Source organism: Cryptotermes secundus, unplaced genomic scaffold (genome assembly GCF_002891405.2).
Source record: "Cryptotermes secundus unplaced genomic scaffold, Csec_1.0 scaffold33, whole genome shotgun sequence".
Taxonomy (NCBI): Eukaryota; Metazoa; Arthropoda; class Insecta; order Blattodea; family Kalotermitidae; genus Cryptotermes; species Cryptotermes secundus.
In genome coordinates this window covers 770,712-796,868 of record NW_019727088.1, presented here as the reverse complement: position 1 = coordinate 796,868, position 26,157 = coordinate 770,712, and the positions used below count along the sequence as shown (strand labels likewise).

The following is a 26,157-nucleotide window of genomic DNA, read 5'->3' as shown; positions in this document are numbered from 1 at the left end:
TGGAAGTCCTGCGTTACAACCTGAATTAAATTAACGACAATTTCTAGATGAGTGAGTCTCAGTTATTAACTATCGAAAAGCCGAAATGTTTAAGACGAAATCTGCCCAGTTTTCAAGAGAGGACACGTAGTGCTTGAAGTGGATTATTTGGTTACCTTTCTTATTGTAGAGATGTCAGTCAAGGCCAGTTTCACTTTTTTAATATAATTTGATTTTTTCACTCCAAAAAATTTGTAAAGGTAAGGTTGTCCTTGTGTTTAACTAATTAAGCACTACGTCATGAAGGCGTATGGGGGAGTGGATATATCGACATTTTCTTGATCTCTGCACTAGCTGGAGGTGAGTGGTCAGCTTCACACCCCTGCCGCTTTACCCCCGAGGAAAAGGCCCCTGTACCCAATGGATAGGAGGTTGGTTGGGTCCCAGAGCCGGTCTGAACGACGTGGAGGAAAGAAAGTTCTTCACCCTACAGGGACTTGAATTCCGACCACTCGGTTGTCCAGTCAGTAGCCAGCCGCTAGACCGACTACGCTATCCCGGCCCCCAAAAACTTATACAAATGTCCATACGAATCCAGGGCCATAATTTGAGAACCTTTCGGATGAACCATTTGTGTGATGGCGACTCAGCAAGGGTTAACGACTCCTGCCGGTGCTTCGCCGCACTGGGAAGTCCCATCCGCACAGCTTTGGGTCACATGTCACACGAACGGTTCATCCGAATTGAACTGAATTTATGGTCGTTGTATTAATACTGATCTGCTCTACAACTTTTATGGGAATAAAAAAAATCAAGTTCCACTTCAAAAAGGCGAAAATGACGTTGATATCTCAGGAACGAAAAACGAAAGACAGATAATCCGGGGGCACGCGGTAGCGGTAGCGCAGTTGGTTCAGGCTCTACGCTACAAGTCGGGAGGTCGTGGGTTCGATTCCCGATGAGGCCACTGAATTTTTCAGTTGATCCAATCCTTCGAGCCGCACTATGACCCTGGGGTCGACTCAACCTCTAACAGAAATGAGTACAAGGAATCTTTCTGAGGGGTAAAGAGCGGCTGGCGTGTAAAGCAAAACACCTCACCGCCATCTGTGAGCTGATTGTCTGGAAAATATGGGGGTCTCTACCTATCACAACCCTATTGGCCTTCACGGTCTGTTAGAGGGATAGCTGTACCTAGCTTTTTGCAAATAATTGTCTTTCACGTACATTTTTCCCCATCTCGAAACCACAAACATTTTGTCCGAAGCATTTCCTGATGCAGTGGAAAATAAAAGAGTTACTGAAGGTGATATATTAAGTGATTCACTCTGTGTACTACATAATGACTTGCGAAGTTGCGCCATTAGGTGTCATTGTGACATCATTTATTTTGAAATCCTTCCCACTGCTAATATTATCATATGACCTATTGACGCGTAACACTGCTGGAGTGTAAAGTGGTATAAAGGGGACGATCTTCTTGTTTAATGCCACGCTTTGAAGCAAGTTTGGCCAAAGTGGTATTACACGAGGTGATCTGAAGTTCTTACGGTTGTCAGGGTTCGAGCTGTTTTCGTTTGGATTGCAGCAACCTCGTAGCCGGTTACAGACAGTCTCCACTTTACCCTAATATGAAGGCTGTATGCCCCCCCCCCCACGAAACACCATCACCTACCAAACTTCATGATGTCCTAACGTAATTTGCCCTTTACTTACTGTTCGTACGTATATAACACAAATATTACTGTTAAGTTTTAAACCTTCAAGATTCTTCGAAGGAACTCCAATACACGTCATATGGATGTCATTCTTGAGAAGCTGATTGTTACTCCACTGATAAAGTTGGTGAACTGATAAACTGGATTTATAGAACTTTGGATGACATCCCGAAGTAGATGAATCCACTCGCATCATAACGACCAATTATTTAAAAACATATTAAATTTAGCCCCGATGATACTTTGTACCTAGGGGACAACCTTGAAACAAGAATATAGTGATTTACAGTGTAGGCATGTGACTATTTATAATGAAAATAGTAAGTAACAACTGCATGCCTTGGGCTTGTATATACGTACATTATACTGTTACCGTTAAGTATTTATTTCAGTTTCTTCTTTTCCTCTAACTTTGTTTTTCTTTCTTTTCTTCGAATAGGTCGTCACCCTCAAGGCACAGAAAAAATATAATTATAGCCGAGTGTGAGGAAACAGATAGGAAAAATCTGCCTGTGTGCAGGTTACGCCGTTGAAAGACAACGGTACTGTTGTAAACCCCGGATGAACCATAATATATTATTGGTACTTAGAGAGTACTTATTGGTACTTAGCGCAGTCGGTATAGCAACTGGCTATGAGCTGGTCGACGGAGGGGTCGGAGTTCGAGTCCAGGTAGGGTCAAGAATTCTCTCCACGTCGATCTGACCGGCTCTGGGGCGCACCCAACTTCCTTTCCAATGAGCACTGGGGGCTCTTTCCCCGGGGGTAAAGCGGCAAGGGCGTGAAGCTGACCACTCACCTCCAGCTAGTGCCGAAGTCAATAAAATGTGGGTCTATACATCCACTTCCCCATACGCCTTCATGGCTTACTGCTTAATTAGTTAAACACAGGGACAACTTATTACCTTTAACTTCGGGACTCTTTTAAGTCACATACATGCTTTACTTACTAAAGGAAACACCGGAGGGAAATAGGGTGTGGGTTACTTTGTCACTATCCAATTTATCCCTGGGTTTTTATCTCACGCTGGGTCCCGTAAAGAACGCCTTCTCCTTGCATGTTGAAAAGCCGGCACCTGGGGTCCAAGCACACGCACGGCCCTGTGGAAGCTGCAGGCTGCCTGCTCAGCAGTCCGGTAATGTCGTGTTCTGAGTCCATTGACTTGATTGATGTTACTGATAGGGATCAAGAGGGGGTAGAGCGTGCGTATAGTCGCAGTCCTAGGAAACTGGGCATGTGAACCTCGTTTCACGATCCTAATATGGAAGAAATGCACTTGAATTAAGTTTCCGAATTTCCAAGCATCTAATGAATCGATTCTTAGACAAGACTTCTCATGCGACGTGGCAAGAATTTGCTATATGATTTCGAATAATAACACGAACGAGCATTTAAACTTTGCATGTGACGTTTCTAATTAATTTCTGCTTATATAACTGCTATCTATCTGTGGCTCTACAGCCCTTTTTTTGGACCTTGGCTGCTTTTTCAGTTTCTTGATCCTATGAACAGCCGGTAAGACTCCTTGGAAGGGGAACAGCCCGTCTCAAGGCCGCTACCCATACACAGAACAACAAAAAACACATAAAAAAGGTACACAGGCATCAGTGCTTTGATAGGGATTCGAACCCACGATCCCAGCGTTCGAACGAGAGAAGGCAGTTCTTGCCTCAGACTGCGCGACCGCTGTGAGCGGCGTATGTAACTGCTAGTCTACGGAAAGTCGATAAGGAAGAGAACTGATAAAGACGCAAAGGAAAGGGCTTGTGGCAGCCTCAAGGTAGTCGTCTGGAAGTACTGCAGGATATCTCACGAGAATGACACCAGCCAGCCACCTCTTGCATATGATACCGCAAATTTCGATGTCTCCATCTTCGTTTTACTGACGACTTCTCTCGCGCAAACTCTTTTTTCACATGATGCAAATACAAGTTCCAAGAACATTTCTTTAACTTGGCAAAAATTATTTTTAAATAGCAGAAACACATGCCTTTTCTCCGTTCTGAAAATATGTTTATTACGGAGGGGATAATTCTTATCTGAATTAAGACAGTGTTGAGTCAGTCACAGTGGCGACGCGGTCTAAAACATTAATTATCTTCGCTCTCTCGAACGCTAGGATCGTAGGATCGAATCCCACTCGAGGCGCGGATGTCTGTGTGTGCGTTTATTCTGTGTTTGTGTTGTCCTGTGTGTAGGTAGCGGCCTTGCGACGGGCCGATCACTCATGCAAGGGGTCCTACCATCTGTGTGAAAGAGATTACGGAACTAAGGAAGAGGCCACGGCCCAACAGAGGACTGTAGAGCCATGGATGGATGGATGGATGGATCAACGAATGACAGTGACGAAGCTATAAGCTTGCTAGGGATTGTAGCTAAGATTACGGGAAAAATCGGGAGACGGTCGCTGATAGCTCTACTGCTGACACTGTTATCAGTCAGAGCGCACAAGAAATCGGCCTTCGCTTGTTCCGCATTTATGCTTCCTCAGTTCTGTCGCAACAAGTGTAATTCTTACTTCGTCCTATACATTAGGATGGGGCCTGCTGTTTTGTTCTTGTGCGAAAACTGGTCCTACAGCTTCCTTGGGCCCTGGCTTCTGATTCTCAGTTTCATGATCATTTTACAGATGGTAGGCATCGTTGGACGAGTGATCAGCTTGTCGCAAGGCCTCTACCTAAACACAATACAACACAAACACAAACACATACACATACGAAACATCCATGCCTTGTGTTGGATTCGAACCCACGATCCCGGCTTCCGAGCAAGTGAAGACAGGACATGCCTTAGACCGCTTGGCTACTGTGACCGGCAAAACTAGAATATTACTAGCTGATATTCACGAAGGAGGTAGGTGAACTTCGTAATTTTGTTACAGACTTGGTGTCTGAAAATATATGTAGGACCTACTAGTGTTTTCTGTCAAGCAAATGTAAGATTAGTTTATTCAGATCTGAAATGCACCTACGTCGCTCTGTATCCAGTGTGAAACCCACGGTTCAAACGTTCGGGTTTAACTTTGGTTTACGAAGATATGCTGATACTGTAAGGGCTGGCTATGTTCCTCATGATTATTGAACGGGGAAATATGTAGGAAGAGGTCGTGGCCTACTTCGACGTACTGAAATGTATACGCCACAGACAACGGAGAGGACAGATTTAAAATACTTGGGAACAGCAGAAACAACACTTGATTCAAGAGGAAATTAAGAAGAGACTGAATTCAGGTAATGCTTGCTAACATTCAGCGCACAACCTTTTGTCTTCTCGTCTTCTGGCTAAAGGAATGTAAACATTAGAATATACAGAACTAAGTTTGTCTATGGTTTTGTGTGGGTATGAAATTTGGTCTCTGACATTAAGAGAGGAACACAGACAGAGGGTATTTGAGAACAGCGTGCTGAGGAGAACATTTGGATGGAAGAGAAATGAAATGTCAGGCGGTTGGCGAAAACTGCATAATGAGGAGCTTCATAACTTGTACTCTTCGCCAAGTATAACTAGAATGGCGAAGCCAAGGAAGATAAGATGGACAGGACATGTAACACGAATGGGGAGAAGAAGAATGCATATGGGATATTGGCGGGAAAGCCAGATGGAAAGAGACCACAGGGAAGACCATGGCGTAGGTGGGTGGGTTAATATTAAGATGGATCTGAGAGAGGTAGATTGAGATGGTATAGATTGGATTGATCTGGCTGAGGATAGGAACCGGCGGCTTCTCAAAAAGGGGGCAGCTCCATGAAGTTAAGTGTAACAGAACGAAGAAACAAAAGCTCTCGATCTTGGTAGCATCGGTAAGCAGACTCAGCTCGAACTGGACACCTTCGAAGTCAAACGCTTTGCCACTTGGACAAGCGCTTGTTAGCTATGGATATAAAAGCGTGCGTATGCATAAGGGTGTTCTGCAGTATAATACGTGTTTACAAGAAGTGCAATGCGGTTAGCGACAAGGTGGCTAGCCCAGCGTGCCAGGCACGTTCTTGTTCTGTTATTACGACATAAATTAATTTTTAAAAAGGTCAGATTCTGAAAATGTTAAAAGAGACAGTGCTGTTACATTGTTGCTGGAAGTCTGTATGGATGGCTACACGCCGAGCTACTAGACAAAAGTCGACGTGACATAATTTCACTCGGAGAATTTGAAACAAGATGAAGAAGAGCGTATTAACGTATCAGACCATCTCACTTCCCCGCCTCATAAAGCCTGAGACTATATTTCATCCTGACAAGAAGTAGCTACAAACGAAAGCAAACTGCAGTTAAAAGAATGATACTCAACATAGAAACATGAACTATTTGTGCACCGGAACATGTAAGTTAGGCTTTTGTTAATACAGTTTGCAAAACGCCATCTGAAGTGAAACCGTAGATGCGGTCGGTTTGCCGATAATACAGAATGAGTAGAAAATCGGTGAAATCAGCTCTATTGCATATAGTTCATCTTGAGAAGCTAATAGTTGTTCATCTGGTCAATAACTTGTATGGAACCCAAGGGTTCATTACCGAATTACCTAGAGCCCGCCAACTGATCCTAGCCTGAGCCAGAAAATCAGTGGGTGTAATAGTAAGACTAACGTTAGGAGACCGGGATTCGATTTCCGACAAGATCAGGGGCTTTTCTGTTCGACGACTTGTTAAAACTGACGCTGGACTCTGGACACAGGGTACCGGGGATGCTTCCTTGGGTGCAAAGTACTTTGGTTTGTGCGAAGGTAACGTTTTTTGGTGCATGGGGTTAAAAATGCATGGAGCTGTGTCTCCACTCCAGATATTACGTCATGGTGTACTGCTTAATTAAGTAGGCTAGGACAGCTGTGAGCTGAGATAGCGTACTGCGCATAGCGACTGGCTACTGGCTGGGCGACCGAAGCTTCGGAGTTCGAGTGTCAGTAAGGTCAAGGACATTTTCTTCTCCACGTCGTCCAGAACGGCTCTGGGGCCCACGCAACCTCCTATCTTTCCCCGGGAATAAAGCGGCAGGGGCGTGAAACTGACCACTCACTCACCACTCTATATAGTGCCGAGGTCAAGAAAATGTGGATCTATACATCCACTCCCTTATACACCTTCATGGCGTAGTGCACAGGGACAGCTATACCTACGCCCTCCCGCTCAGGTTTTCCTACCAAAATTCTGCATGCATTTCTCCACTCTCCCACACGAGCTCCCGTCGGCACGGCATCACTGCCACCAGCCGCAGTTCGTGTGAATTCCGACGGGAAGGCAAACAAAGGCCAGAGTTCTGTTTGCTCGGTGCGGAATGCTGTCTGTACACACGTACCTCTTAGCAGCTTCGTCTCGCGCCGTTCTTTTGTTGTCCGGCGCGCGTCCGGCCAACCCCCGCGCTCACACTGCATGCATTCCTGACTACTGAAGCACCTCGCTACACAGGCGTGTGGAGAGCGGAGGTAGAACTCCGCGTATTCCGTTATAGATAGAGACGAGTTGCCTAACTGGCTTCATACTCGGGAAGGATACTTTTATATCCGCTCTATCCAGTTAATCGGACGTTTTGAAGAGAGAAGAAAAGCCAGCTTATCTTAGACACTGAACATCTCTAACCAGTAGCCAGTCACTACATTGTCTGAGCTGTTCTATAATATTATAATAATAATGAGTATCAGATAATCAAATGTATAAGCCGTCCAGGTATAAAATTGCAAATTTTATGTCTTAGATTGTATAAATTTAAAAACCAAGTAATATTTCATTTTGTTAAATTCTAAATAGCCCGTTCGGTTCGGCTGAAGTTTGCAAGTTTTTGTTATTAGGATTGGTTGTAATGAAGATGTTAATAAATCCAATCATCCAATCCAACCCATCTTATTATTAGTCAGGACCATAAATACGTGGCAATGAATGAGAATTATAGGAGCACAGAGGAGAACAACGGATTAATTCAGTTCAGTTTGACGTCAGTATAGTTCCGGTGGAGTATCCAGTCGAAGAAGATGACGGTGTGTCAGGTAGTGATTTGTGAACTGTTGTAACCAGTTGTATAAAGGCCATTAAAATTCGATTATCAAATACGAAAACCTCTTACTAGTCACGGAAACCCCGGATAAGTGACAATATTTTTGTGTATATATTATATTCGAAAGTCCTCAGAGATAGACATTAGGTGTCTCGGATTAAAGTTCTTAATATTGTATACGAGCTTCTTGTCGTTAAAGGATTGTAAGACTTCGTAAAAGAAATGTGTAAAGTACGTAAACAAAAATATAGTTTCGGAAATGATTTAGCAACTTCCAAATAAGTTCGAAGCACCAGACATTTCACTTCGCCATTGTCTGTCAATGTTGACAAGTCTCCTGAGAAATTCCAAAGGAAGCTGACTAAATACAATGGATATAATGATAGGTATTTAACCATTTCTGAAAATTTCTCGCAGCTTTCCGGGTTTCAGTCCCTTAAAAACGTCAACCATGGCACAATCCTACGCTGGGAACATCTTAAAGAGATTTATACAGGCTGTGCAATTACAGGTACAAGGATAAGTGGATAAAGATTAGCAAACCCTTTGCAAGTCTCTATTGCTGGAGTCAGCACTTGGCGACTTGGGTTTACAATGGGATCAGTCGCTGCTTTGTCCCAACCAACAATGGTATCCTAGCAGCAACAGTACACTCTGCCTCTTAAGAAGACGGCTGTCAGAAGTCAGGATGATTACTTCAGCACCTTGACACAGTGTCTGCTGCAGCTCTTGATGCTGTTACAGAACCTGACACCGGCCGGCCACTAACTACTTTTCAGTTAATCTCTACGGAGCAGATGCCTCCTTCAGAAACTGTAGTCACTCTGCCCTTTATGGTACCCTAGCGTTCATTATTGCGATGAGATGAGCCCGCCACTGAACCCTGTCAGAAGTCAGCTTAATCCATTCGGCACCCTCACACCCTGCTTCTTTTAAGATGAGTTCTAGTATTATCTTTTTCATGTACGCCTCTGAATTTATTTCTTCCCGTCAGTTTTCTCACCAGTATTATAAATCATCGTCGTTGGAGCCGGGATAGCGCCGTCGCCCGAGAGGTCGGAGTTCGAGTTCCGGGGGCTCATAATTTTCACTTCTGAGTATCGTCCAGACCGGCTCTGGGGTTCACACGACCTCCTATCCAATGGGTACCGGGGCTCTTTTCCCGAGCGGTAAACCTGCCGGGGGGTGAAGCTGACTACTCACCTCCATCTAGCGCCGAGGTCAAGAAAATGTGGATCTATACATCCACTTCCATATACGCCTTCATGGCTAGTGCTTAATTAGTTAAGCACAGAGACAACTTTACCCTTACCAGCTTCCTCCACCTCATTATTCTTAAGTTGATAACCCTAATAATATTATAAATTGGGACGGACGGCTATTTTTACCCGATTTAAATGACAGTTAGCTACTTTTGTAACGCCATTAAGTGCACAAGAATGTTTTGTAAGAATTACTAGGAAGTGAAGTAAAGTAAGCCTAAAATCGATAATAGTTTAATGCAAGAATTGTTAACGTTATGCATTCTGCTAACCTAGTCGCTTCGTGCTGTGTTTCAGTACAATATTGTGATATGTCAGCGCATTGCCAGGCAACGGATCGATGAACACCCGGCATTATACGCACGTAACAATAGAACAGCTGGGTTATGCAACCCGATTCTAGGCAACGGCTCACTGAACACACTTCCGAGTAGGCAGTAAAGCCACACAACTGTGGATACAGAGCACGTGACGTCTTTTCTATAGGTCTTCGCCGAAAGTTTGTGGGGTGAAAGCAAAAGTCGTTCGCGGGCAGTCTTAAGCTGTAGGAGTGAGCAATTGATGGACTTCGCTTGAGTGGCCATAAGAAGAATTAAACTTAGCGTGTTGTGTTACTTGTGCTGTAGTACATTGATATTTGGAGTGTGTAATTTAGTGAGTATTTTACAGTTCCTTTGTTTAAATCCATTGCCAGGAAACGGACAGTGAAGACTAGTGAAAATAGACTGAGAAAATTAATGTGAATAAGTGATTGCAAATTGCTTAAATCAGCAATAGTGTAATAATTAATTGTAGTTACGATATGTAGGTTGTTAATTTATCCAGTTACCAATCCTAACCCCGTCTTTAGTCATTGATACACATGGCAATATTGTAAGGATAGGAGATTGTTTGAAAAATTGGCATGCGGCGGGTTGTAGGCCATATATACATCATAAAATATTGCTTTTGTTCGATCCTTAAACGCACTTTTTCCTCACATTTTACAATTTCTGAAATCAAGAAGGGCTCAGTTATGTGAAATTAGTTTAGTTATTCAATGAAGAGAGATCGGCAAGCATCCATCTTTACACCTATGCTCTTTCTTGCCCCTTAATACTTACAGTCAACAGAAGGGAAGGGAGGTATTGTTGAACATTTGGTTATCGTCTCAGTACGATGTTGCATGCGTTTAATGCTACACTTGGGGTGTGTTTTAGCATTTACGCGAAATTTCAAACCCAAAATACCCTACGTAATTGCCACTCTAAAATTTTCCAAACGGTTCCGATATGATGCGTCATTGAACCTAAAGGTCGTTATATATGGCAGCAGAGCTGCAGGATGTGGATTTCCAATAAGTTACGCAAAGATCCATTATTGAAGGAATGCTCGTGTTTCCACATTTTCATGTAAGTCAAACACCGAGGCCGCGCCATAGCTCAAGCGGTTAGTCGCTGCCTTTCCACCGCGGCGGCCCGGGTTGGATCCCGGGCCCGGTCAAGTGGGATTTGTGATGGACAAAGTGGCGCTGGGGCAGGTTTTCTCCGAGTACTTCGGTTTCCCCTGCCAATCTTCATTCCACCAGTTGCTCCACAATCACTTTCACCTATCATCTGGGGCTGGTACAATAGGCCAGAAGTGGCCGCAGTACAAGGGACTTACTCCCACCCCACTAGCAATAAAAGAAAGGCAAACACCAAGAGCTTCACAGAGCCAAAGAAAGGAAGACACCTCGACGTGGATGCTATAGGGACGCGTGCAGAGGGGATGCGTTTCATACGGCAGGCCATAAAATAAAGACTACAAAAGCTAAGATCACTTGTAATGAAAAATTTTAAAATCTGGCCGAGCTTTTTGCAGCAGATGCTTGCGTCATGAAGGACTATCTCTCAGGCATCCATCTGTCGGAAGATCCCAGCAGCTAAGCTTGCAGAGATGTGTTGTTCAGTTAAGGAATAAACAACGCTACGAAATGCAAACGAGACAGCGGGGAGTCTTGACGTATGTTTTATTACACTGCTGCTGCCAAAAGTGCAAATGAAGCCAAAATTAGAAACACATGTTAAATGGCGTGTAATAATGGTACTGTACATAACTGTTGACCGCCTCTGTGGTCTAGCCGTCAGAGTTCCTTGCTATAGATCCAGAGGTCCCAGGTTCGATTCCCGTGCTACCAGATTTTCTGAGAAGTAGTGGTCTGGAACGGGTCCACTCAGCCTCGTGAGGATAATTGAGGAGCTATTTCAAGGAAATAGCGGTTCCGGTCTAGAAAACCGAGATCAACGGCCGTGGGGAACCGTTGCGCTGACCAAGTGACAGCCTCTATCCACAAAGATTGGTAAAACTGCCTACAAGCGGCGGTCGCTCGGTCGGCATAGTTCGCTTGTGAGCTACAGTCCACGGAATACATAACTGTTCATGGCCGTTAAGTTGCCTTCAAACGAAAAAAAAAAAAAAACTAAGAACAACTTTTCCTTGAAGACGTTAAATGTGCATTAAAAAGGATGAATGACAGCTGATTTGACGGGAGACTGGGTGAAAAACACCTGTGAAAGACGTTCTACACCTCTCCGTAACCCACCAGATATGTCAAGGCGTTCTCTTGTTTTGTGGACACAGATCTCAAAACTGTGGGATAAACTCGAGAGAGAGAGAATTATGATTCCTCATAGCAGGACCAATCAACTTCAACCCTTCTTCTTCTGCGTTAAGTATTAGGGCTTCCAGGCCTGTTGCGGCTCCTGAACCTTATTCTTGTCATCTTCTTCCTGCTTTTCCACGGCTTATTTCCTGATAGTCCACCATTTGTCTAGGGAGTATGCTTTCACTCATGCGCTGTACGTCGCTTTTCCGGTTCTTCCCGTATTTATTACCAGTGTCATTTAAACTTTCCAAATGTAGTTTACTCATAATATCATTTTCAAGTTTTATCTCCTGTAGTTATTCCAATCACTGATCTCAGGAATCGCATCTCGGTAGCCTGGAATCTACTCTTGTCCCTGGATGTCATGATATATGTTTCACAGCCATATAAGCCGCTCCTTACTGCCATAGTTTCGTAGAAATTCGAGTGTTCAGTTTTATTTTAGTTGTCGAAGTTATTTTTATGGTGCCACACACAAAGTCGGATCTCGGAATTCTGTAATTTACATAAATTTCTCCCAATAATGAGGTATAACATCCCAGAAAATCAAACTCCTTTACTACGCTATCACTTGATTTTCTGAGACGAATTTTGATCTGATTTGTCCCTTCCCATGAATGTCATTACCACTGGATCCTACGGTTAATAACAGTTCGGAAAATTGACATAAAGTTTTGCTGCAGACTTGCATTTTATTGTGGCTAGCCACGAGCGCTCTTCAAAAATCCACACCTCGAAGTTTCTGTGAAGTATAATCACACACTTTCATGAGCAACGGAATTAGGAACGGTAGAGCAGGGTTTTATTTCTGCGTCACATAACAAGGGAACTTCACGTACATTACATAACAGTAAAAACTGTGGTCGCATTTTATGCAAGGACGCTTTTCTGAAGACCTCGCATAATTCAAGATACGTTTTCTTATGCGAATAAATTTAAAGCAAGGGCGGGTTGGGATTTTGGATTCGCATTATACATTGTATTAAATTTTGCGCATAAAGTGAGCCATTTTTTTTATATCGCGCTATTTCAAATCGGGGGCACGCGATAGAGTAGTTGGTTGAGGGGCTATGCTACAAGCCGGAAGGTCGCAGGTTCAAGTCCCGATGAGGTTATTGTATTTTTTCAATTGACCTAATCCTACCAGCCGCACTATGGCCCTGGGGTCGATTCAGCCTCTAACAGAAATGAGTACCAGGAATTAATTAAATAATTTTCCTGGGGGTAAAGGACGGCCGGCGCGTAAGGCTGACAATATTACCGCCATCTTTGAGCCGATTGTCTAGATAATGTGGGACCCTCAACGTCTTACAACCCTATGGGCCTTCACGACCTCTTACAGGGATAGCTTTACTTTTTAACTTACTATTTCAAATCCGGATGAAATGCGACCGCTCTCTAGTCTAGAATATCAAGAAAGTACAGAACAGCGCACTTATCCGCGAAGTCATAATACGAGATACAAGAATAGTCCCTAAAAGGCCTCAAACAAACACACAGTACTACTACTTTACCATGAAGGGGAGTAAAGTGTACCTCACTTCACACAGGAAGTTTTAAAACTCAGCATTTAAATACGAGTATTAATGAATGTCGTCAGGTGAGTTATACCACAAATACAACAGCGATATGAAACCACAACGTTCTTACGTGTCACTTTAAGGTTATTTTAGTATTTTAATTTGAATAAAAAGTAAACAGCAGGAAATCAACAACAAACCAACAACCTACACAAACTACGTACCACAAGTTTACTTATATACGTCTTACCCACATTCTCACACAGTTAATTTTACCTCCTGCTATTCTCACATTTCTGCTTGTATATTTGACCCTATGATATATAACGAACTGGATAATAATTGTGAACAAGGGAACCCATGTTCTACTAGAGGGTATGGCATGACAGTTAAGATTTTTTATGTTTATTCATGTATACTGCTTGAAGATGACCCACAAATAGGGACGAAACATGTAGTGGGGAAGAATGAAAACACTATTAAAACCGAGTAGTTGTGTTGATGGTATTATAAGAGCGACTGCATTCAAGAAGCCAGCGTGCAGATTAGCCCATATTTCGATTGACGATTGTATCTCATGGCCTTAATGATTTCTTACAATAACGCAACAATTTTCTCTTGCAGAATCATCGCAGGCTGCGAAGTCCGGTGGCTGCTTCACGGCAGAAACGACCGTGCAGACATCTAGCGGCACTCGCCTGAGACTGGAGGAGTTGTGGATTGGGGATCGCGTCCTGGCGCTGGATATGGCGACTGGCCGCTTTACGTACAGCGAGGTAATACTGTTCCTCGACCGCGATGCGGATCAGCAGCGAGAGTTCCTGCACCTGCGCACTGCATCGGGGCGAAATCTCACGGTGACGCCCTCGCACTTGCTCATGGTGGCCACTAACGCCAGTGACATCTATCGAGTGCAGGTGGTATTTGCTGATCGAGTGAGGCGCGGGGACCAGATCTTGATTCACAATCGACTAGAGCCGGAAATCGATACCGTAATATCGACAGAGGCGATATTGAAACGAGGTGTGTACGCCCCCCTTACGAGAGAGGGGACTATTGTTGTAGACGGTATTGTTGCATCGTGTTATGCCGTAATAGACAGCCAGTGGATTGCGCAGTGGTCTTATGCGCCCTTCAGACTTTATGCGAGTTTTACGAAACTTTTTAGCAAAAACATGACGTCATCGAGGTCTGTCAGTCAAGCACCAGTCGGTGTGCATTGGTACGCCAACATTCTGTACACAATAGCACAGTACATCTTGCCCAACACAATGCTTTACACCACTGTGGTGTAACTACTTTACTTCCTGGCATCACTTGCGGGATAAGTTGCACTCAAATGTCTGTCAAGAGTTAACGTTTCATCGGAAAAACAAAAATATTCGTGCTTAAGTGCTTTCCGGGAATATTAATTCAGTGTGTGACGTACAGAAAGTTCTCCTGTGTCTCAGCACCTTGGCAAGAATATACGTAGGGTAGAGAGAATATTCACATTATAGATTGTGGCAGTAAATGCAGACAGCCCAGCTTTCTTGCCCCAACCGCCTAACTGCGGAGAAGTGACAACTTTTACAGAGCTGTGCCCCAGCAGACAGCCGCATGAACCATTCATGCTTCTTGGAAGTTGTGGGAGGCTCTCGAGACTGAAGTCAGTCAAGTGTGTCAATCAAGCATGAGGAGGTGTACCGACATGCTGTATACATCAGCACAGTGTATCCCGCCAAAAACTCTCAATGATTGTAACATAACCACCTGTGAAATATATCATTCTCAAATGTATGTCACAAGATAAACGTTTTATCGTATGAACAAAACCTGTTCCTATTCCAAGACATTTCCTCGAAAATTAATTCACTGCGCAGCACATAGGAAATTCTTGCCGTCCCTCAGCACCTGAACAGAAGTTAAGTGGAAGCCTGAAGCTGCCTCTCCCAAGATATTCTAGGCTTTGCCAGTAGGTGGCGGCACTGGTCAGTTTCTCGCTTCAGCGGCCTTATCATCGTCGGAAATATTACATATTTCTATCTACAGAGCTGTAACGAATTCCGATACAAACTTTCTTTAATACTTCCCCGCAATTTAATTTAATGTGCACTCACCCAATAACAATAACAAAAGCAGTAATATCAATAACAATAATATTTCTCCTACAACAAAAGTAAGCAATGCTTAACTCCCGACGTCGCAACAATTCTGCCCTGTCTCCTCCAGAAATTAACACCGGTCTTCAGATATTAAAACTACCACCGTCCTTCAAATTTACGGCAGGTCGTTTATACGCATTGAGAAATGTTGAAACTTAGGGCTGTAGAGTGGGGAGTCGCAGATGGGATTTATATGCACAGAAACAAACTTAACGTTGGAAATGGTTGTTCAGGTGCAGTACTTCCGAGGCAAAATGTCTAGTTGAAGGCCAGGAAGTGTCAGAGAAACGGTTTGGTACTTTTAAGTGACTTGAAAAACTGTTATACTGTTTCAGCCTTAACGCACTGATCTTCCAGATAGCTTTTCTGAAAACATATTTCGCTACATATACTAAAGTGACATAAGAATAGGCGTACTCGATACAGTCCGCTGTGAGAAACAATTTTTGATCTGAAACAGCCGGTCACAAGAAGAAAAGTCATTAATGTAAATAATGCGGGTACAAAGATTAAATATATGAGAAGCACAGATGAACGAATGTGTGGAACTGGAGAATAACTTTCTGTGAAGCAGAAAGCGCCTCGTACTCTCCTCAGAGAAACGCAACCCTACATTGGTACAAATATATTCCACGACTATTTCTAAAATTATATTAAAATGATAACTACTGGTGAACGCTGAAGAGAGTGAGATAATGCAGAGAAGTAACTGCGAGGTGGCTGTTACTAGAAGGTACGCAGGTTTTCTTCTTACAGAAAGGCGCACACGGAAACACACAGTTCTGCAGCTGTAGTCGAGGAATGATTGTACCCGCTTCCTTGGCCACAGGCGTAGGAAGCTGAGAAATAAGATGGCCCTGGGGCACAGAGTATGTACAGTTTACTCACTCAACTTTTAAGAAATTAAGAAAGGAAATATTGTTTGTGTTATTCAAGGGGGGTTTCCCCACATCGGCACACTCCTAGGCAGACCGAAGCACAAAACAACTAAAGATTTATTTTCCCGTAGTAGACCGAACACAGTTCAGTTCAGATATTTTGGAACGACGATAACAAATCAAAACCTAATTCAGGAGGAAATTAAGAGGGGATTGAACTCGGGTAAAGTTTGCTACCATTATTTCCAAAACCTTTTGTCTTCTCTTCTGCTGTCCAAAACATAAAAATTAGAGTATACAAAACTATTATTTGGCTGTGGTTCTCTATGTGGGTGAAACTTGGTCTCTGATATTAAGGGAGGAACATGGACTGAGGGTGTTGAGGAGAAAATTTGGACCGAAGAGAGATGAAGTGACAGGAGGTTGGAGGAAACTGTATAATGAAGAACTTCATAATTTATACTCTTCTGCAAGTATAATTATTAACAAATCAATGAGGATGAGATGGGCAGTGCATGTGGCACGAATGGGGGAGAAGGGGAATGTCTATAGGATATTGGTGGGAAAGCCAGAATGAAAGAGACGAAGCCACAGGTGGGTGGACAATATTAAAATGGATCTTAGAGATGTAGGATGGGATGGTATAGACTGGATTGATCAGGCTCAGGATGGGGAGCAGTGGAGGACTGTTGTGAGCACGGTAATGAACGTTCGGGTTCTTTGAAATGTCCATAAATTCTTAAGTAGCTGAGCGACTGGCGGCTTCTCAAGAATATCTCGGCTCCATGAGTGAGTGATGTGGTGAGAGTGTAAGTTATTGAAGACTTAGGGCTGATTTCGCTGAGAACTTTTCGCTTTCAATCTAAAGAAGAGGACACAACGACCCGCATGTTCCTCCAGACGGGCGGCACACGGCTTCTTGTATCACAGCTTTGGCCACTGAGGAAAAGGGAGGCAGTTTTCTTTCTGTCTCTACTGAAGGAAAATTTTCTGATAACTGACCTTTCCACTATACAGCGAAGCGACACACCATGACAAGATAAAGATGTCAAAGGACTCACATTAAGTAGTTCACCTCTTGCATGCCCATACGTATAAGATCAACTTTGTGATATTTTCCAACAAAATAGTGTTTCACTCACGTCTCTGTAACCTGGCAAATAATTATTAACAGAGGTTGGACCAAACACAAAATGCGAGTTTCTGATATTAATTCACAGGTCGCTAAGCTAAAATGAAAATATTTTCATGTAGTTATACAGGTTTGTAAGTAATTAATGTTAGTCAGGAAACAATAAATTCTTAATGAAACTCAAATAGGCTCTTGCTCACTGGTGTATACTCAGCAAAATCTGGTAAGTGATGGCGTAAGTCGAAACGTCATCAAAGCCCAACCTGCAAAACGGGTAATTTGAAGCTGATGTCTGAATGACTAAGCTGTATACCAGCTGGACTGATAGATATGAGACGAACAATACCGATTGCAATTCCAATCTGTAATCTGTATTCCCAACGACATCGTAAGATGAGGCACCGGTCAAACAATTAATGTCACATAATACTACATCTATACCACGGGCCTCAAAACAGTTTACTATATGTATACATGTCTAGAATATACCATTATGTCCGCGGGAATATAACAAGATTGCAGCAACTGACTTTGATATGCAGTATCACATGAAGAATTTTTAACCATATTCTACTCTATAACTTTCGTTTTATAACAAGCTTATAATTCATTGTATTTTTATATCATATGTTTTCCAATGTAACAGTTTTCAAGTGCCTAGCTTTACTATCGCAGTTGCAGTTTCACAAGAACACGGGAGATGGTGGTGCAGGCAGATGCCATAGTCATGCCTACCCACAATACAAACGCTTTAAATGAAGTCCTTGAACAAGTGCCGGCAACATTATCTTCTGCTCGGTAAACAGTCAATACTGAGGAAACCAAGTACATTCAGGGCTGTTCAAGGAGTAGAATGGCGATAAATGACATTTTTTAATTCGCTTAGTGGGGGTTGGAGTCCAGCTGAGTCCACTCGATACGGCGGCCACTTATTGGCCTATTGTACCTGACCCGGGTGATTATGATGAAGGAGAATTTGGTGGAATGAAGATTGGCAGGGGAAACCGAAGTACTCGGAGAAAACTCGCCCCAGCGCCACTCTGTCCACCGTAAATCCCACTCGACCAGACCGAGGATCGAACCCGGGCCCCTGTGATGGAAAGCTCGCGACTAACCGCTTGAGCTATGGCGCGGCCAAACATCCATTTAAGTATGTTGCATCTATTGACCATTAAGTTAACCATCTCACATTTCAGTCAGTGATATCTTATGGCATCAAGTTTGTTAACGTCGGCTACTAACTGACCTATTTTACTAGCCCAGAATGATAGATGAGTTTGGAGCAGTCGGTGGAATGAGAATTGGTAAGGGAAACCGAAGTACTCGGAGGAAACCTACGCCAGCGCCACTTCGTCCAACACAAATCCCACATGACTTGACCTGGGTTCGAACCCGGGCCGCCGCGGTGGGAAGCCGGCGACTAACCGGCTGAGCTATGTCACGGCCCCTTCAGAATGTAAACGATGTAACGGAATGGGCGTTCGTTGAGCAAGACTGCAACTGTTCATGCAGCAAACAATTTATTGACCGTGTTATGCGACTTTCTCTGTAATCAAACTGGGTGTTCTTCTTGACCCTCTTGTTCACCGATTTCACTCCACGAGATTTTTATTTATGGAGAATTTTGGAAAGACAAGGTTTACCGGAACTGTCAGCTCACAGAAAAAAATTGAAACTCTTGGCTCTATATATTTATACACATTTACGTTTGGGTATGGTGAATTCAAGCTACTGACGTATGCATTGCCGGAAAAATAGTTTTGGTATTCTTGTTATATAAAAGATATATACTAAGAGTTCTATACATAACCCTGAGTTTATGTCGTAGACACTGAAACACGTGCATTTACAGGCAAAGCATCTTCCATCACATAAATGAGAAATGAATTTTTAGTTGATAATATTCAAGTTTCTACTTACGTTCGCTGCAGTCTTGTCCTTAATCGTGGTTAACTCGAGAAGTCTGGATGAATTCGAATGTTCCAATTTTCCAGTGTCCTCTTGCAAAAATTATCACTCACGAAGAAACACACAGTATGTCTATAATTCATATTTACACCATAGTATAAGCTAATATGCATAAAATACACCGAAAATGTCACCTGTTACTACAGTACAGTGCAGTGCAGTAAATATAGGTTTAATGCAGCCGCCGTTTTATTTCTTTACATTTCAAAAGAAAGAAGGTAAAAGAAGTTGAACATTTTTAAACAAATATGTCCACCGTTTCAGATTACATCGTGTATTTAGTGCTGCTAGTGTTTCTTCCACCACTGAAGTTCGTGCGACTATCATGTTGATGTTATTGCTTGAATTATGAATACGTGGTAGCCTCGAATAATATGCCTACGTGTTCAAACTAATTTTCGTTAGAATCCTTACAGCTTTTCTCGAATTGAAACATTCACACAGGCGGACAAACAGAACATGACCAGCCCTCGATGCGTCTGTACGAAGAGTGCATGTGTACTGATGCAACGCTATGTTACTAGACTGCGAGTGGGGTTTATTTACGTCGGGGACGTAAGGAGACTACACGTCTCTTCAGAAAAGTTGAATGAAGGCTGCAGTAGTCTAATGGGGCACGTAAGAAGACTGGCAAGGGAATCTCTGAACATGAGGCTCTGCTGCAAGGCACTGATTTACGACTTGCGTTTTGGGGTCAAGTCTTTATACGGAGAAGAGACAAATAAGTTCACCCATGCGTTTCGGCAAGCTGTCACATGGTAAACGTCCTGAACATAAAGATATGTTTCACCTAATTTCAGTATACACAGATATGTATTTTGTTACATAAATTACAAATTAAAACAAAATTTTAAAGTTCTGGAATAAAACGCCGTGTAGTCCGCTGAAAGTCAATTGACGTTTTGGAGGAATATGGAGGTAATGTGTTCGTCTGAAACGTCGGTTGACTTTTATCAGGTTATGCGGCGTTATATCTCAGAAAGTAGAGTTCTTGAGACCATCGCTGCGATAACTTCAAAACCTATATGAAATTAATGTTTTATTAACAACATGACAGCTCCCGGCGCTAAGGCAAATGTTAAGAATATGAATTCGAAATGTGCCAGAAGTGAATTGAATAATGGTTCGACTATAAGTCGATATATAAATCTTTCAACTGTCTGTGTAGTTTAGAAATGCATGGCTTTAATACTAAGCATATTGACACTGATATGACTATACTATATTCCAGTGTGTGTACAGCATCCGGTAATACAATTGGAAAAGCAAAAATGCATATGAAATTGAACAACCAATCAGTTAATTTGCAGAGATAAGAATTTCGAATTATATATTTCTGGTAAACAATTCATATGCGAGTAAGTAAAATTTGACATCCTTCTACTTCCAATCCCAGTTTTAAATTAAAAAATATAATTTGGGACTTATATTTAATATTTAGCTTCTGAATTGCGTCATTAATAAATATGAATTCATATTTTGTCTGTAGGATTTTTCTATAGTGAGAGTTTATCTTAATTTTAAAATGTGGTTCAAATATAGTTAAAACTAGACATTAAATAGATTAAAATTAATATTACAATTACAATTAAAATGATAATTAAAAAATGGACGTTTCCGGAACTGTGTATAAAGTGCAGTAGGGTCTCATAATTGCCGATCACAGTGGCCGAGCGGTCTTAGGCATGAAACATATTCGGTCGCTCGAAAGCTGGAATCGTGGATTCGAATCCCACTCAAGGCATGGATGTCTTTGTGCGTTTATTCTGTTTGTGTTGTCCTGTGTGTAGGTAGCGGCCTTACGGTGGGCTGATCCCCCGTCCAAGGAGTCTATCGACTGTGTGTAGATTAAGAAACTGAAAAAGCGGCGAAGGTCCACAAGCACTGTAGAGAGGGGGGGTCCTCATAAATGTAACACGCATGTTTTCACCAAATCAAAAGCGTAAATCCTTATTAATCACAGAGTAAATGATGCTTATTTATCAACAGAGGCAAACAAAAATTAATAGAAATGCATGCAACTGGTAGTTAAGAAACTAAATCGGCAGCCCATTTCAGTTTTAGTGAAACAAGAATGCATGTTCCATTCGACTGCATTCGCATTCATTCCAAACGGCCCTGGTCTGTTGCGTAGTAACACGTAACACTGCGCAATAAAAACAAATGAATCATGTTTTAGGATTTCTTTCAAATGCAAGCAGGTAATATATTGTCACGTGATTGAGTGACTGCAGAAGGGGTTTGGATTGGTAATCCGATTTATTGAAGTCTAAAACACACAACTCGTGACTACACTTCACAAATCACTTTCACGCACAGACTCCTGTTCTCTGTCACTGTCTTCACTGCGCTGCTATCTAGCGGCTTCAAACGACGTGCGTTCCTTTTCCTTTTGGTTCCCAAACTGTCCCTGGCCTCAGCTGCCAGCTTCTCACTTCTCACAACTGTCTGCCTCTCGATTCGAAATCTACTCCAACCGTAAGAGTCAGAATTACTTTACGACTGGCGGTTTACCAAAAATCGGTTCGTCTTGACGCTAAGCTCCTCGAGCGTCATGGCCAGAGTTTTTTTTTTTCAATTGAACCCTTATGGTCTTAGTCCTTATGTAGCATCCTCTCTGACGAGAAGATAGGGTTGTCTTTAATGAATAGGTTTGGGCTTTTTCAAGTGTATGCATCGCACATGTAGCATGTTATTGAAAATTCATCCTTATGCACTCTATACAAATCCTCTGTCAGTACAGGATTTGCAAAGCCCATCATGTTTGCCTTACTCTTCTTAGTTACAACGACAGCTTAATCACTTGAACGGTCGTAAACTTGACTACCGCCAAGTTTAAGCCTCTTATATTTTCTATATCTGGCTTCGCCTTGTCATTGTTCTTGTCATATTTGCCACCTGTCCAAAATCAGGTGGCTGTATAACGGTGGAGCTAGCTGTCACAGTGTAAATACTAACCCCTAGCTACTTGTAACAATTTACTCCTTCTTATGCCGGTTTGTTTCACATTGAATTGCAAGGAAAAGATATGTCACTCAAAAATAAGTCGCTCTTATAAAACAAAGACAAAAAAATGAAGAATTACTCCAAGACAAAATACACTTTCTTCCATAAACACAGGACGACCAACTGCAGATCAACTATCGAGTGAGGATTAGCATAGGTCCAGTATTGCTTCAATCTGGTAGCTGGCGGAGCCACTGCTACTGGCACTTGATTTTTAATTTGAATTTCACAACAATCCCCGGTCTCCCCTATTAAGTTTGGACCTATGTCATACAGAAGGAAAGATGAACGTGATTGAAAACTGAGGAGGAGCTTTGGGAAGACTAAGACAGATGGGGAGACTTGGTTGCCGGGCGACATACACTATTTTTTCCTCCTCTTGCTTCCACTGTGGAGCATAGGGCCAGTTTCTTATTTTCTTGATCATTTTACAGACGGTAGGAATGCTTGGACGGGTGATCAGCCAGTCGCAAGGCCTCTACCTAAGCACAGGACAAAACAAACACAGAAAAACGCACACACACAAAACATCCATGCCCTGAGTGGGATTCGAAGCCACAATCCCGGCTTCCTAGAGAGCTAAGACAGTGCATGCCTTAGACCGCGCGGTTACCGTGACCGGCAACGATATACACGAAAACACAAAAATAAAAGGAAGATGTGCGTCTCATTTGACGTTCTTACCCGGGATAACGTAGTCAGTATAGCGACTGGCTACGGGCCGGACGGCCGAGGGGTCGGAGTTCGAGTCCCGGTAGGGTCAAGAAATTTCTCTTCTCCACGTAGTCCACCCAACCTCCTATCCAATGGGTACCGGGTGCTCTTTCCTCGGAAGTAAAGTGGCCGGGCCGTGAAGCTGACCACTCACCTCCAGCGAGTGCCGAGGTCAAGAAAATGTGGATCTATACATTCACTCCCCCATACCACTTCATGGCATAGCGCTTAATCAATTAAGCACAGGGACAACTTTACCTCACTGTGATGTTTACGAAAAATACTTTTTTCTGGGATGGAACGCCATGTTGTCTGGTCGAATACTACCACAAAGATTAAAGTAGCCGTTCCTCCGAAAAACTGGCAAATATTTGCCAGACTGTATTGCGTAATATCTAAGGACAGTAATCTTCAATGCTATTGGTTCAGAGTACATGGGGTTGTACGATATCCTTTCAATTTTACTGTCATATATGAATACCGGCTGTTAAACAGCGCTCCTATTGAGCAGTTGCGAAAACACATAGCCTAGACTTCGGTATCGCAGCCGGTAAGATAGTTACCTGCTATTCCAAATCAATTTTTCCTATTTATTTACACATTAAAAATCTAACAAAATACTGCATTACCTCGCATAGGCCGGCTTCGATCAGTCTAAATTCACTATAGTCCGGTTTGAAAATTTCAAAACAAACTAAATTTTAATTCAGAAAAATAAAAATAAATTCTAAAAAATTAGTACACAAAATTATTTTTAATACATAAATGATCGGGTTTTTTCTTTATACAGTCAAGTCTCTTTTTGTGCGGTTTATTTTTATGTGGTTTTAAAGTTATGCGATACGATACATATTTCAATTTTTGGGGGTGTTCCCCGTTGTATATGTGTGTACCTATGCTCAGGTCGTTCGTTCTTGAGCTCTGACAGCTATCGCTGGAGGAGGTGGGGAGAGCACTACTTTAACGGAATTTTGGAAGAGCTACAACATCAGAAATGTTATCGAAAATATAGGCGAAGCATGGCATGAATTAATGGTAAGCAATATGAGGGCAGTATGGAAACATATCATACCACATTGTGCAAATGATTTCATTGGTTTTGAAACTCATTTTGCTGAAGTCACTAATAACATAGTGGAAACTGGACAGCAACTTGGTTTCAATGAGTTAGATTCCTTCAAAGTAACTGAGTGCATCAAATTGAACACTAATGAACTAGATAATGAAACACTTATTAACATAGATGAACAACGGGAGGACAACTTAGACAACGACGACTGTGTTGAAGTGCCCGCATGAGAATTAACAGCTGAACAACTATAAAAATTACTGGAATGGTTGAAACCTTGTCAGAGCATATTATGGAAGTTGATCCCAATGTTGAACGTAGCCTTACAATTCGCTGAACGATAAACAATGTAATTCGTTGCTACAAAAGAAATGTATGAAGAGAAAAGGCCAAAGAAGAAAAATGTGCAGATATCTATATTGCAATTTTAGAGAATAAAAAATGAATTTGCGAAAAACATGAATTTTTTAAAATTGTTTATAATAAAGACATTTGATTTATCAATCACGTCTTATTTACTGAAAAACGGAGATTTTTTTAAACCAATTATCATTTTTGTATGTATTTAGTTCCTCGGTTGGTCCAGTTTCAAACAGTCCGGGATATTGGCGGAACCGATTACCCAGGTTATGTGAGGTATTGCTGTATTTATAAACGAAGAGTTAAATTTTAAGGTGGATTAACTATTACAAGGGTTAAATTCTTGTATATTGAAATACTCAGGAGACACTGGGATGGTCCACTCCTTTTTTGTATTGTTATGTTTTCTATTTCTCTTACATAATGCAAAACTAAGATAACATTCTGTTTTTTATGAATGTTGACAAAGAAGTGGGAAGTTTTCTCCTCTCGTGACTATTCAAAATAGAATTTCACCCACTGCAAATATACGTTTTTATGTAATGACAGTAATTCAATTTAATTCTTTATTATTTATGTGCTGAGTCAACAGCCACAAGGCCAATTACAGACAGAGCACAGGGTAGATACAAGTAATTACATTAAGGACAAACACAACATAAAGTCAAAGACAAATTACAGGCAAGCACTCGAGGTAAAACGCATTGATGCAGACAAGTAAACAAACAAACAACAATAATAATAATAATTTCATTAACATAAATCAATAATGCAGACAAGTAAACAAACAAACAAAGAATAATTCAATTCAGTTCTTTATTATTTATGTGCCGAGTCAACAGCCACAAGGCCAATTACAGACAGAGCACAGGGTAGATACAAGTAATTACATTAAGGACAGACACAACATAAAGTCAAAGACAAATTACAAGCAAGCACTGGAGCAAAACACAGTAATGCAGACAAGTAAACAAAAAACAAACAAACAACAACAACAACAATAACAATAATAATTTCATTAACATAAATCAATAATGCAGCCAAGTAAATAAACAAATGTTAATAATAGTAACAATAATAATTTAATTAACATAAATCCAAGTGTTATTGAGAACTGAGAAATGAAACGTATAAATAATAATATTATTAATACTGTATGTAACCACACACTAATTAACCGCCACTTGAGTATTACAGCTAAATGTTTTACGTTTCTTCTTGTTAGTTTCTTGGATAGAACATGAAAGCAAAAATATCTAATTATTTTCCATTCCCATCAATTATCATTATATGAGTAATCTTGTATAAAAATTAGACTTCGCAAGCATTTGATTTAATCACAAATACAACCAAAAAAAAAATGTTTCTGATAATAGATGAAGACTGGATGACAAAATATGAACATATACATGTTTTTGTTTCAATTTAATTCAAGCATCCAGCAAAAGCAGAAATATATGACCATCCAACTAAAATACATTTTATGAGCATAATTACTTCAATACAAAGTTTAGAATTACGTGTATATTTAGATCAACTATAACTCAATAAACAGTCCTGGTAGGGTCAAGAATTTTCTCTTCTCCAAATCGTCCAGGCCGGCTCTGAGGTTCACCCAGTCTCCTACCCATGGGGACCCAGGATTCTTTCCCTGGGGGTAAAGCGGCAGGGGCTTGAAGCTGACCATTCACCTGCCACTAGTGTTGAGGTCAAGAAAATGTGGATCTGTACATCCATGTGGTGCTTAAATTCGTTGAGCACAGGGACAACTTTACCTTTTATAACCCAATAAATTGTTGT

General features: G+C 41.8%; 1 protein-coding gene and 1 long non-coding RNA gene across 2 annotated transcripts in view; one reads left to right on the top strand and one right to left on the bottom strand.

Annotated features, from left to right (window-relative positions):
- The window catches only part of LOC111864283 (sonic hedgehog protein A), a 168,669-nt gene extending 153,809 nt beyond the window's left edge, over nucleotides 1-14,860 (top strand). Inside the window, exon 3 of the mRNA XM_023851417.2 lies at nucleotides 13,711-14,860. Coding sequence (XP_023707185.1) covers nucleotides 13,711-14,381 — 671 coding nt within the window. The 3' untranslated portion in view covers nucleotides 14,382-14,860. The remainder of the gene's footprint in view (nucleotides 1-13,710) is intronic.
- The window catches only part of LOC111864287, a 136,008-nt gene extending 116,083 nt beyond the window's left edge, over nucleotides 1-19,925 (bottom strand). Inside the window, exon 1 of the long non-coding RNA XR_002842769.2 lies at nucleotides 19,161-19,925. This is a non-coding gene — a long non-coding RNA (uncharacterized LOC111864287). The remainder of the gene's footprint in view (nucleotides 1-19,160) is intronic.
- Nucleotides 19,926-26,157: the final 6,232 nt, after the last annotated feature.